We start from the raw sequence: 12,823 nt of genomic DNA on the forward strand, positions 1-12,823 counted from the left end.
ACATGTCATAGAACCAGTATTCCTTGATGACTACAGTGTGGGAATAGGATAAACATGAATGTGGGAAAACGTGTGGAGGAACAAACCAAGCCAGTATTTAGGGGGGTGATTTGGGTGTGACTAGTAGTTTAAAGGATGTAAAACGCACTTGGATCAATCAATCAAGGATGTAGAAACACAACAGGGATGAATCACATCTCCAGTTCTCATCTGGCTCTTGCATTAGAGGAGAGCATGCTGGGAAGGTCCAACATTTTGGAGGAACTCTGAGCAAGTATACTAACAAGGTGTCAAGTGTGTTTTTGGAGGCCAAGTTCCAGGGACATTCAAGTGTCAAACTATGGGCAAACACTGATCTCTGAAGGGCCCAACAGAACATGAGGGTGATGTGTTACCGATCGCTGGCGGCTGGGAGTGCTGCGTCCAGACACGGGGCTCAGGGAACCAGAAGTGTCCAAATCATCAACAGACGACCAAGATGACAAGTCCTACAGAGATAGTGTGTGACGAGGAGGGGATTAAGTTCAATTAAAACCAGGATTAAGTTTAGGACTGCACATCAAGGTTATTATAGATAACTAAAACTTAAACTGAAACCATAAAAAAAGGTTTTGCAATAAAATAAACTTTAATAATATAAAAAATACCATAAACTTATGTTATTTCAGAATAACTATATAGACAGAAAAAAGGAAAAAACAAACAACAACATTGATAAAACTTTAACTAAAATAAAATGCAAAAAGAGAATATAAAATAAAAACAATTACAAAATATTAATCAAAACAAAACAAAAATGAATAATATATAATATAATATTAGAAGAATTATAATATATAATAGCAATTAATTTCAAGTTTAAAGTATGCTATTTTCTACAATTAAAGGCAAATAAATTTAAGGGAAAATACGAATGTTAATATCTATATATATATATTTAATTAAGTTTGTTTTAATATATTAATAAAAATAACTATAATATTTATATCAATAATGATAAATGGAAATGATTTAAGTCATCCTGTGGCCTATCCTCCCTCTGGTTGAGAACCACTGATCTAGACATGTTAAATTTCACATTAATTCATTCATTTCCAGGGACTAATATTATTTGAGTAAACTATGGGCATCTATGTTTTTGTGTCAACGCTGGTGGTCAGTAACTCACCTGCTGACTGCTGCTGATGTCCAGGGTCTTCTGCAGCTCTCTGATGTCTCTCGTCACCTCCTTCAGCAGCAGCTTGAGACGGTTCCCGATCACATGCACCTTCTCTTTGGCTTCCAGACAGTCAGTGCCCTCCGAGTGGACCAGCAGCTGAAGAGACATGTCCTGCAGGGACGCCACCTTCAACTGCGTGTCCAGCAGCTCCCGGCGGATTTTCTGCGGAACAATCAATATTTAATCAACATTAGCCATGAAAGTTGTAACCCTAATGCTGTACAAACAGAAAAGAGAAATCAGTTACCAGAAGGGTTTTGTGATGCTCCTGTAAGGTATCGCTGTCCTGAGTGTGGTCGATCGGGACGATCTCATTCCTCCTGCGTTCGATGTTCTCCAGCCACAGAAGCAGACCGTGACTCATCTCATGGAAGTCCTGAAGATAAGGAAAAGATCTGTAATTTTAACTCTTAAACATTGATGAAAGCATGTGCATCTCCTGATAACAGCTTCAGCATCAGTTGCTGGTAAGGTGTTTCTTGCCTGGCACTGCATGAGCGCGTGCTGAAGCGCGTTCCTCCAGTCGTCCAGAGAGCTGCTGAGACGCTCCCAGCGGTTATTCATCTCCTTCAGCTGTCGCTGCAGGTCCTGCGCCTCCTCGCTGTCCGACTGCACAAACTCAGCGCTGCAGAGGTTAATGGACAGCACGATGGCCTTACGCTTCTCCAGAGCCTTCTGCAGCTCCTGTGTGGAGTCACAGGTCAACAGAGAAAAGCGTTAACGCCAAAACACAATAATAAATGAGCTGGAAAACCAGTTAACACTAAAACAAAGAAAACACTAATCCATACAAACTATATCAATGCTTCAAAGAATATCATGGCATTAGTGCTCTTTTAGTATCATTTATATACTATGACAGTATTTATAAATAATTAGAATTACCTTTTATTTCTATAATTTCAAGTTTCGTTTTTATTTTATTTTAAGTTTCATAAATTCAAATTCAAATTCAATAAATGTATGCATTTAGCAGACGCTTTTATCCAAAGCGACTTACAGTGCATTCAGGCTATAATTTTTTTTTACCTAACGTGTCCCCTGGGAATCAAACCCACAACCTTTTGCACTGCTAACGCAATGCTCTACCACTGAGATTATATTTAATTTCAGCAGTTACTGAAAATGTTTTTTAATAGTTTTAGATAGTTCTGTTTAGTTTTTTAAGAAAATGCTAACTCTTTCAAACAAAACAGTGGTTCAAAGAATAACATGGCATTACTGTTAGTGCTTACTGTACTTACGATCACAGTATTAAGTTAGTAGCTTCTATTTTTATGTTTTCATTTTAGTTTAGGTTTTAGTAATCTTATGTGTTTGTGTAATTATTATTAGTTTATATATATATATATATATATATATATATATATATATATATATATATATATATATATATATATATATATATATATATATATATATACATCCATATACACACACACACACACACATAGCTTTAAATGATATTTATTTCAGTTTTAGTTTTAGTAAGTTTAGTACTTCAACTTATTCTTTTAGTTAGATGCCAATGTAACATTTCTGTAACAAGTCTTTTAAGTTAGGGTTTTTTATGTAATATTTACATATAAATTAGTGAAAATGATAATAGTTTGATAATAATTTAATAGTTTTTATTAGTTTAATTGAAGTTTATGTTGGATAACCAACAAACAAGAAAACAGAAGATTTTATATAAAAGCATTTAATTATTTGAATTAATTATTTAAATTTGAAAATGTATTTAAAATGTATTTAATTTTAAATTTATTAAAAAAATAAAAATTCAGTTTTATTTTGAGTAGTTTTAGAACTTTAACTCAGTTCTTCATTTTATATTTTATTTAATTTCAGCTTCATTTCACCTTTTACCGTTTTAAAAGAATAGTTGTATTTATCAATAACAGCGCTGGCGTGTCTGACCTTGAGTTTCTTGATGCGTAGCTGGATGGTCTGTATGTCCGTGCTGAGGTCCAGTCCCCGCTGCTGCTCCAGCTCTTCTTCTGTCTGGTCCAGCCAGCTGCAGATGCTGTTCAGGTCCGAGTTGAACTGCTGCCACTGCTGCATGTTCTGCTTCATGCGCATCTCTTTACTGAGAGCCTGAGCCTGCAGCAGCTCCCAGCGCTCGATCACACCTGCACACAGATGACAAGCTCTTCATGAGTGCATACCCTGTATACTACCTTCAGTTAATACAAATAACAAACACTATCACATCAAATGATGCACTAGACAAAATGAAATCAATATCTATTAATAAATACTCCTATTATTATTCAAATGCATGCTAATCTAAAGAAAAGTGTAAGAGTTTAAAATATAACTTGATAATAATAATAATAAGTATGTGATATGGTTTAATACCTGAAGTTTGGGACTCTGAGCTGTTGGGGTTGACGAAACCCGATACCTTGTCGTCCTCTTCTTTCAGCTCAAATCCAACTCGCTTTACTGCGTCTATACTGCCACGACATTCTTCAAGAAGTCGCATCTGAGAGAATTAAATATATCAAACGAGTGTTTACATTCATTTAGCAAATGCTTTCTTATTCAAACCACATTTTCACCACAGCAACAATTCCCTAATATAGTGCTGTAGGACTTTCACTCACATAACCCATGTAGGTGGCGTCCAGCTCAGGGCCAGTGGGAGTCCGGCTGCGGATGATGTTCTCCGTCTGCTGCAGATGAAAGCAGCTGGTGTTGAGAGCTTTATCCAGCTGTCTGATGTGAGTCTCCAGCGATCCAGCGTCACCTGTAGAGGAACAGCAGATTCGTTTTCAATGGAGGAAGTTGCTCTGAGCTGCGTTTGGAACAGCACAGTGGAACCGTTATCTCTTTCTCGGGCCTGATGCAGTGCATGATCAAGAGACGTGATGGCTTTCTCATTAGTCAAACACACTACTGTAAGTGCTTCTCATTAAAAGAATCATTACTCAAAGCAGTTTATAATCAGAGTTGCAATTGTAAAAATGTTTTTTCACTTTTATTTATCCAGGCAATTCAATTAAGAATTATTTTCTAATTTACGAGACAATTTGGCATAGTATGATGGAAATTTGATAGACTGATTCATTGGCTGATATTTGGCATTTTAAGATTGTCATGTGTGTTAGTTCTATTTTTTTAAACATACTTTAATGCCAGTTATTAAATACATTTTCCCACAGAATCATCATTAATATTTCTATTCTCATTACTGTGATGCAAAAAACATTATTTAAATTGTGTGTTTTTAAAAATACACAAAATGCTAATTTAAACCAGTGTTATCTAAAACTATCAAAAATATTGAAATAAAATAGTAATATAAGATGAAAAGCTTAAACTTAAAAAAAAATGTTGCCTTGACCACTAACTAAAATGAGTTGAAAGTATTAAAATTACAAAAATAAAAACACATAAAATGACAAAAACACATAAAATGACTAGAGCTTAAATTATTGGAATGACAACTGAAAATAAAAAGCTAGTTCAGAATATTAATAAATACTATAGTATTAATAATAATAAAATAACAGATTTTTTAAAAACCCATATATAACTATATATTTGACTGTAATACAGCAAAAAAAAATAGATGTTTAACAGTAATGATAATTATTTGGGGAAAGTGCTTTATAATTTAAAAATGCAAAAACACATTTACATTGGTCCAAAAACTGGCTTTGTTTTCTTAAATATTTTTGTATAATTTGTGAAATGTTCCCTTTAGACTTTTGTTACCTCTAGATACTGGCACAGTTTAAATTTTCTTTTACTGATGAACCACTTGATTTACAGTTTTTTACAATTGCTAAACGACAGTGGGCACAACTGGAGTCACATGTGCAAAACTCTAACTACAGTCTGCACAGCAGCAGTTCATGTTGACCAAACTCTAGTTCATTTTTCATTGCTTGAACACAGTTTTTAAAACTCTACACACTTATCCCATGACTTTAACCACAACCTGCACAACACTGTGGGTTTATAGCACTTTGTTCAAATGCTAACATACTGCTGTCAAAACTGTGAAGCACACGTTTAAAACAATAGATTTCAAACACTGCTGATTGCAATTTCAGGATTAGCCCTGAAAATTATTTGTTCGAATTACTGTAAAGGTTCTACATTTTTTTTCTCATTACTGTAATTTCCGTAAATTACTACAGACTATTGAAGCAAACTGCTAATTTTAATTTACCTTAAATAATTGTTATGTTCTAAAAATGTAAATAAATCATGTGAAAGAATGTCACTTTTTTCTTTGAAGTCACTGCAATTGTTCAAACTGTAAAGTTGAAAAGTGAGTATTTTCTGTATTGGTGTTTGATGCTAGTGTTTCTCCTCTCGGTGTGTTCTGAGTGACAGTGTTCTGGGTGACAGTGTGTGTTATCTCAGTGAGGGTTGTGTGTAGTGTTTCTCCTCTCGGTGTGTTCTGAGTGACAGTGTTCTGGGTGACAGTGTGTGTTATCTCAGTGAGGGTTGTGTGTAGTGTTTCTCCTCTCGGTGTGTTCTGAGTGACGGTGTGTGTTCTCTCAGTCAGGGGCGTCATGCATTCATGATTTTTGAGGGGGCACTTTTTTTTTTGGGGGGGGGGGGTATCTCGTTTCTCAAATATGTGTAGGTAAACGCGTTTTGCTCCTTTATAGATTGCTATTTGATCAATATATGGAAATGTAGTGTAATCTATTAACTACACATAAAAACCTGACTTTTTACTTAAGTGCCATATCATGCCATAAAATATTTTTAATACGACTGAATTTGCATTTAATGTAAATTTTAATAACAATATTGTAAGATACTTATTTTAACACTTTCATTTTACAGAGAGTAAAGAACAATTTTTTTTTTTTTTTCGTTTGGAAGCTGCATTTAAAATCCACTTGGCTCAGAAATCTGAGGGGGCACGTGCCCCCTCACTTTGAATGGGCACGACGCCTCTGCTCTCAGTGAGGGTTGTGTGTAGTGTTTCTCCTCTCGGTGTGTTCTGAGTGACGGTGTGTGTTATCTCAGTAAGGGTTGTGTGTAGTGTTTCTCCTCTCGGTGTGTTCTGAGTGACGGTGTGTGTTATCTCAGTGAGGGTTGTGTGTGGTGTTTCTCCTTTCGGTGTGTTCTGAGTGACGGTGTGTGTTATCTCAGTGAGGGTTGTGTGTGGTGTTTCTCCTTTCGGTGTGTTCTGAGTGACGGTGTGTGTTATCTCAGTGAGGGTTGTGTGTGGTGTTTCTCCTCTCGGTGTGTTCTGAGTGACGTGTGTGTTCTCTCAGTGAGGGTTGTGTGTGGTGTTTCTCCTCTCGGTGTGTTCTGAGTGACGTGTGTGTTCTCTCAGTGAGGGTTGTGTGTAGTGTTTCTCCTCTCGGTGTGTTTTGAGTGACGGTGTGTGTTATCTCAGTGAGGGTTGTGTGTGGTGTTTCTCCTCTCGGTGTGTTCTGAGTGACGGTGTGTGTTATCTCAGTGAGGGTTGTGTGTGGTGTTTCTCCTCTCGGTGTGTTCTGAGTGACGTGTGTGTTCTCTCAGCGAGGGTCGTGTGTGGTGTTTCTCCTCTCGTTGTGTTCTGAGTGACGGTGTGTGTTCTCTCAGTGAGGGTTGTGTGTGGTGTTTCTCCTCTCGGTGTGTTCTGAGTGACAGTGTGTGTTCTCTCAGCGAGGGTCGTGTGTGGTGTTTCTCCTCTCGGTGTGTTCTGAGTGACGGTGTGTGTTCTCTCAGCGAGGGTTGTGTGTGGTGTTTCTCCTCTCGGTGTGTTCTGAGTGACGGTGTGTGTTATCTCAGTGAGGGTTGTGTGTGGTGTTTCTCCTCTCGGTGTGTTCTGAGTGACAGTGTGTGTTCTCTCAGCGAGGGTTGTGTGTGGTGTTTCTCCTCTCAGTGTGTTCTGAGTGACGGCGTGTGTTCTCTCAGAAAGGGTCGTGTGTGGTGTTTCTCCTCTCGGTGTGTTCTGAGTGACAGTGTGTGTTCTCTCAGCGAGGGTCGTGTGTGGTGTTTCTCCTCTCGGTGTGTTCTGAGTGACGGTGTGTGTTCTCTCAGCGAGGGTCGTGTGTGGTGTTTCTCCTCTCGGTGTGTTCTGAGTGACGGTGTGTGTTATCTCAGTGAGGGTTGTGTGTGGTGTTTCTCCTCTCGGTGTGTTCTGAGTGACGGTGTGTGTTATCTCAGTGAGGGTTGTGTGTGGTGTTTCTCCTCTCGGTGTGTTCTGAGTGACGGCGTGTGTTCTCTCAGCGAGGGTCGTGTGTGGTGTTTCTCCTCTCGGTGTGTTCTGAGTGACGGCGTGTGTTCTCTCAGCGAGGGTCGTGTGTGGTGTTTCTCCTCTCGGTGTGTTCTGAGTGACGGTGTGTGTTCTCTCAGCGAGGGTTGTGTGTGGTGTTTCTCCTCTCAGTGTGTTCTGAGTGACAGTGTGTGTTCTCTCAGCGAGGTTCGTGTGTGGTGTTTCTCCTCTCAGTGTGTTCTGAGTGACGGTGTGTGTTATCTCAGTGAGGGTCGTGTGTGGTGTTTCTCCTCTCGGTGTGTTCTGAGTGACGGTGTGTGTTATCTCAGTGAGGGTCGTGTGTGGTGTTTCTCCTCTCGGTGTGTTCTGAGTGACGGTGTGTGTTATCTCAGTGAGGGTCGTGTGTGGTGTTTCTCCTTTCGGTGTGTTCTGAGTGACGGTGTGTGTTATCTCAGTGAGGGTCGTGTGTGGTGTTTCTCCTCTCGGTGTGTTCTGAGTGACGTGTGTGTTCTCTCAGTGAGGGTTGTGTGTGGTGTTTCTCCTCTCGGTGTGTTCTGAGTGACGTGTGTGTTCTCTCAGTGAGGGTTGTGTGTAGTGTTTCTCCTCTCGGTGTGTTTTGAGTGACGGTGTGTGTTATCTCAGTGAGGGTTGTGTGTGGTGTTTCTCCTCTCGGTGTGTTCTGAGTGACGGTGTGTGTTATCTCAGTGAGGGTTGTGTGTGGTGTTTCTCCTCTCGGTGTGTTCTGAGTGACGTGTGTGTTCTCTCAGCGAGGGTCGTGTGTGGTGTTTCTCCTCTCGTTGTGTTCTGAGTGACGGTGTGTGTTCTCTCAGTGAGGGTCGTGTGTGGTGTTTCTCCTCTCGGTGTGTTCTGAGTGACAGTGTGTGTTCTCTCAGCGAGGGTCGTGTGTGGTGTTTCTCCTCTCGGTGTGTTCTGAGTGACGGTGTGTGTTATCTCAGTGGGGGTTGTGTGTGGTGTTTCTCCTCTCGGTGTGTTCTGAGTGACGGCGTGTGTTCTCTCAGCGAGGGTTGTGTGTGGTGTTTCTCCTCTCGGTGTGGTCTGAGTGACAGTGTGTGTTCTCTCAGTGAGGGTTGTGTGTGTGGTGTTTCTCCTCTCGGTGTGTTCTGAGTGACAGCGTGTGTTCTCTCAGCGAGGGTCGTGTGTGGTGTTTCTCCTCTCAGTGTGTTCTGAGTGACGGCGTGTGTTATCTCAGTAAGGGTTGTGTGTGGTGTTTCTCCTCTCAGTGTGTTCTGAGTGACAGTGTGTGTTCTCTCAGTGAGGGTTGTGTGTAGTGTTTCTCCTCTCAGTGTGTTCTAGGTGATGGTGTGTTTTCTCTCAGTGAGGGTTATGTGTAGTGTTTCTCCTCTCTGTGTGTTCTGGGTGACAGTGTGTGTTCTCTCAGTGAGGGTTGTGTGTAGTGTTTCTCCTCTCGGTGTGTTCTAGGTGACGGTGTGTTTGCTCTCAGTGAGGGTTGTGTGTAGTGTTTCTCCTCTCGGTGTGTTCTAGGTGACGGTGTGTTTTCTCTCAGTGAGGGTTATGTGTAGTGTTTCTCCTCTCTGTGTGTTCTGGGTGACAGTGTGTGTTATCTCAGTGAGGGTTGTGTGTAGTGTTTCTCCTATCGGTGTGTTCTGAGTGACGGTGTGTGTTATCTCAGTAAGGGTTGTGTGTAGTGTTTCTCCTCTCGGTGTGTTCTGAGTGACGGTGTGTGTTATCTCAGTAAGGGTTGTGTGTAGTGTTTCTCCTCTCGGTGTGTTCTGAGTGACAGTGTGTGTTATCTCAGTGAGGGTTGTGTGTGGTGTTTCTCCTCTCGGTGTGTTCTGAGTGACAGTGTGTGTTCTCTCAGTGAGGGTTGTGTGTAGTGTTTCTCCTCTCGGTGTGTTCTGAGTGACAGTGTGTGTTATCTCAGTGAGGGTTGTGTGTGGTGTTTCTCCTCTCGGTGTGTTCTGAGTGACAGTGTGTGTTATCTCAGTGAGGGTTGTGTGTGGTGTTTCTCCTCTCGGTGTGTTCTGAGTGACAGTGTGTGTTCTCTCAGCGAGGGTCGTGTGTGGTGTTTCTCCTCTCGGTGTGTTCTGAGTGACAGTGTGTGTTCTCTCAGCGAGGGTTGTGTGTGTGGTGTTTCTCCTCTCGGTGTGTTCTGAGTGACAGTGTGTGTTATCTCAGTGAGGGTTGTGTGTAGTGTTTCTCCTCTCGGTGTGTTCTGAGTGACAGTGTGTGTTATCTCAGTGAGGGTTGTGTGTGGTGTTTCTCCTCTCAGTGTGTTCTGGGTGACGGTGTGTGTTCTCTCAGTGAGGGTTGTGTGTGGTGTTTCTCCTCTCGGTGTGTTCTGAGTGACGGTGTGTGTTCTCTCAGTGAGGGTTGTGTGTGGTGTTTCTCCTCTCGGTGTGTTCTGGGTGACGGTGTGTGTTCTCTCAGTGAGGGTTGTGTGTGGTGTTTCTCCTCTCGGTGTGTTCTGGGTGACAGTGTGTGTTCTCTCAGTGAGGGTTGTGTGTGGTGTTTCTCCTCTCAGTGTGTTCTGAGTGACGGTGTGTGTTCTCTCAGCGAGGGTTGTGTGTGGTGTTTCTCCTCTCGGTGTGTTCTGAGTGACGGTGTGTGTTCTCTCAGTGAGGGTTGTGTGTGGTGTTTCTCCTCTCAGTGTGTTCTGAGTGACAGTGTGTGTTATCTCAGTGAGGGTTGTGTGTGGTGTTTCTCCTCTCAGTGTGTTCTGGGTGACAGTGTGTGTTCTCTCAGTGAGGGTTGTGTGTGGTGTTTCTCCTCTCAGTGTGTTCTGGGTGACAGTGTGTGTTCTCTCAGTGAGGGTTGTGTGTAGTGTTTGGCTGCACTGAGTGTGTTTTGAGCCAGGTGTTAAGAGTTGTGTTGCTTGGAATGAGTTTTGCAGGTGATGTGAACTGTTTTAGCTCAGGTGACTGTTGCTAGCGCAGACTGTAGTTAGAGTTTTGCACATGTGACTCCAGTTGTGCTCACTGTCATTTAGCAATCGAAAAAAACTGTAAAAGGATTAGATTTTTTTTGTAATGTACTAATTTATTCACAATCTTTATAATTCACAACTGTCTCTGATTGCAAAATACTGTAAGCAATGCTGTTGATTTGGCAAATCCAAAAGCATTAGAAACCAAGAACAAACGCCAACTCAGTGAACTCAGTGGGCATCAACCTGTGACACTACACTACATGCAAACACTGGTAACTCATTATTAAAGTTAACACACAGTGTGAAGCAACACAAATCAAAAGAGAAAGGTTAAATTACAGCTGCATCACTGCAGCTCCATGCTTTAATTCGGTTAGTGAGTAGAAACTAAAGATCACAAGATCACAGACTAGAGAGTGAGTCTCAGAACTCGGACTGCTGTTGCCTACCAGCGCTGGACCTCAGAGTTTGCTCAGTAAGTTTTAGATATGCCTCTGGACTCTCTGGAATCACTACATCTGAAAGAAACATATACATGCATATACATGCATACAATACAAACATGTGCAACCTTCATTGGTTTCATTTATACCCTCTTATTCTCTCTCATTTGTTTATAGGACTAAAGATCCTTTACTGACCTGATGCTGAACCCTGCAGGTATCCGTCCTCTCCCTGTTCTCCTGGTTCGGAGGACAAGGCTCTGCTGGTGCTCTCCAGACCCCGGCTCAGGTCGTAATCGTGGTCCCACTCCAGAGGGATGGAGTCCACGCTGGCTGGAGTGTCTCGGCCCGAGCGTTCGGCCCGTAGAGGGACGGCCAGCGACGCAGAGTGACTGGACGAGGGCAGCGGGGACAGACGCTCACTCCAAGGAAAGCTGGACACATCAGCAGTCTCGTCCAGATCAAACTCTCGGTCCGAGTACGAGACGTCATGTTCATCTTCTGTGAGCTGGATAGAGAAGTTACAAATTCTCAGCAGTTTTTGGGATCGAAACCTTTACTAAATTAATTAAAGTAGATTAAATAAAATGTAAAAAAAAAAAAAAATGCATATAAAATGACTGACTGACTGAATTAATTAATAAATAAAAATACATAAAAGGTAAATATAAAAAACAATTCTATATATAAATAAATATTAAAATAAAAATAAAGTGACTGAATGAATAAACAAGTTAAAATAAAAGGTAAATATATAAATAAACATTAAAAGGACTAAATAAACTAAACTAAACACAAATAAATTGGTATATATAAATAAATATGAAAATAAAGTGAACGAATAAATAAATAAAGAGAGAAAGAAAAAGTAAACATTAATAAAAGATAAATATAAAAACAAATAGTATATATAAATAAATATTAAAATAAAATAAAATAATGAATAGATTACTTAATAAATAATGTTAACATATACAAAGGTAAATACAAATAAAAATATAAATATAAATAAATATTTTTTAAAAATCTAATAATTATATGTGTTAATAATTAAATAGTTAATAAATATATAAATACAGGTTGTCATAAATAAAAAGGTACATATAAATGAATGAATGAATGAATGAATAAGGTACATATAAAAAAGTAGAAAAAGAATGCAACAGAACTCCAATATCAGCCAGAAAAAGCATCTGAGGTATTTAAAGTACCGGTAATCGTATGAGTTTCTTGTAGTAACGTTCCACACGTCCAAACACTTCCTGGCAGTAACGCTGCAGTTCTTCAAGCTCTTCCTCGATCACAGCAGCATCGATCGGCTCACTCTTTTCCAGAAGAGCTTCACCCTGCTGGAATATGTGGTCAATCTTGGCTGTGTTCAGAGTGATCTCCTGCTGGAACGCCTGGACGCAGAAGAAAATCTCCATCAGAGGATGACACATGAGATATGGAGAACACATGCAGTGATAAAAGCCAGAGATGTACCCTCAGCTGCTTGATTTTGGCCTGGATGTCCCACTCAGAGAAATGTTCAATGTTGGTTAACTGCAGGTCCATCTCTGTCAGCCAGACCAAGATACAGTCTCGTGCCGTCTCAAACTCCTCCCGCTGACATATAAAGTGCTGCAGTGGACAGAATTTTTTTAAATCTATTTTTTAATTTAAAAATGTATTTATCTTGCATTTATCTGATCATAATATAATTTATATTATTATAATATATATATATATATATATATATATATATATATATATATATAAATTGTATGATTCATTATATTAGGCATATAATTAATAATAATTATTGTTATTACTAATACAATACTATAACTGAAGTTATATTGTTTATTTAAACTTGCATTTTAAATACAAATTTGACTTACACCATCCAAATCTAGATTTTTAGGAAAGTTTAGCATTAAATAAAAACAGTTTTTGCTCCTGTGTGAATGATTTACAATGTATTTATTGATTTTTCTTTAGCTGTTCAATATTTAAAATTGTACAAAATTAATGTTAAGCTATATTTAAGGTTAAAAATGGTTAGAATTAGTGCTGGATACTATTATGCTTTT

At 39.8% G+C, this 12,823-nt stretch overlaps 1 protein-coding gene across 3 annotated transcripts in view; it reads right to left on the minus strand.

Annotated features, from left to right (window-relative positions):
* The window catches only part of LOC132111319 (nesprin-1-like), a 117,974-nt gene that overhangs the window by 3,370 nt on the left and 101,781 nt on the right, over positions 1–12,823 (minus strand). For all 3 annotated transcript variants that reach the window (XM_059518510.1, XM_059518508.1, XM_059518509.1), the window contains 10 exons: positions 12,234–12,371; positions 11,960–12,151; positions 10,947–11,256; positions 3,829–3,971; positions 3,581–3,707; positions 3,140–3,351; positions 1,703–1,903; positions 1,467–1,595; positions 1,169–1,381; positions 396–488 (listed from right to left, as the gene is read on the minus strand). In XM_059518510.1, the coding sequence (XP_059374493.1) occupies positions 396–488; positions 1,169–1,381; positions 1,467–1,595; positions 1,703–1,903; positions 3,140–3,351; positions 3,581–3,707; positions 3,829–3,971; positions 10,947–11,256; positions 11,960–12,151; positions 12,234–12,371 (1,758 nt within the window). The remainder of the gene's footprint in view (positions 1–395; positions 489–1,168; positions 1,382–1,466; positions 1,596–1,702; positions 1,904–3,139; positions 3,352–3,580; positions 3,708–3,828; positions 3,972–10,946; positions 11,257–11,959; positions 12,152–12,233; positions 12,372–12,823) is intronic.

This window comes from Carassius carassius, chromosome 31 (genome assembly GCF_963082965.1).
Source record: "Carassius carassius chromosome 31, fCarCar2.1, whole genome shotgun sequence".
In the NCBI taxonomy this organism is placed as follows: Eukaryota; Metazoa; Chordata; class Actinopteri; order Cypriniformes; family Cyprinidae; genus Carassius; species Carassius carassius.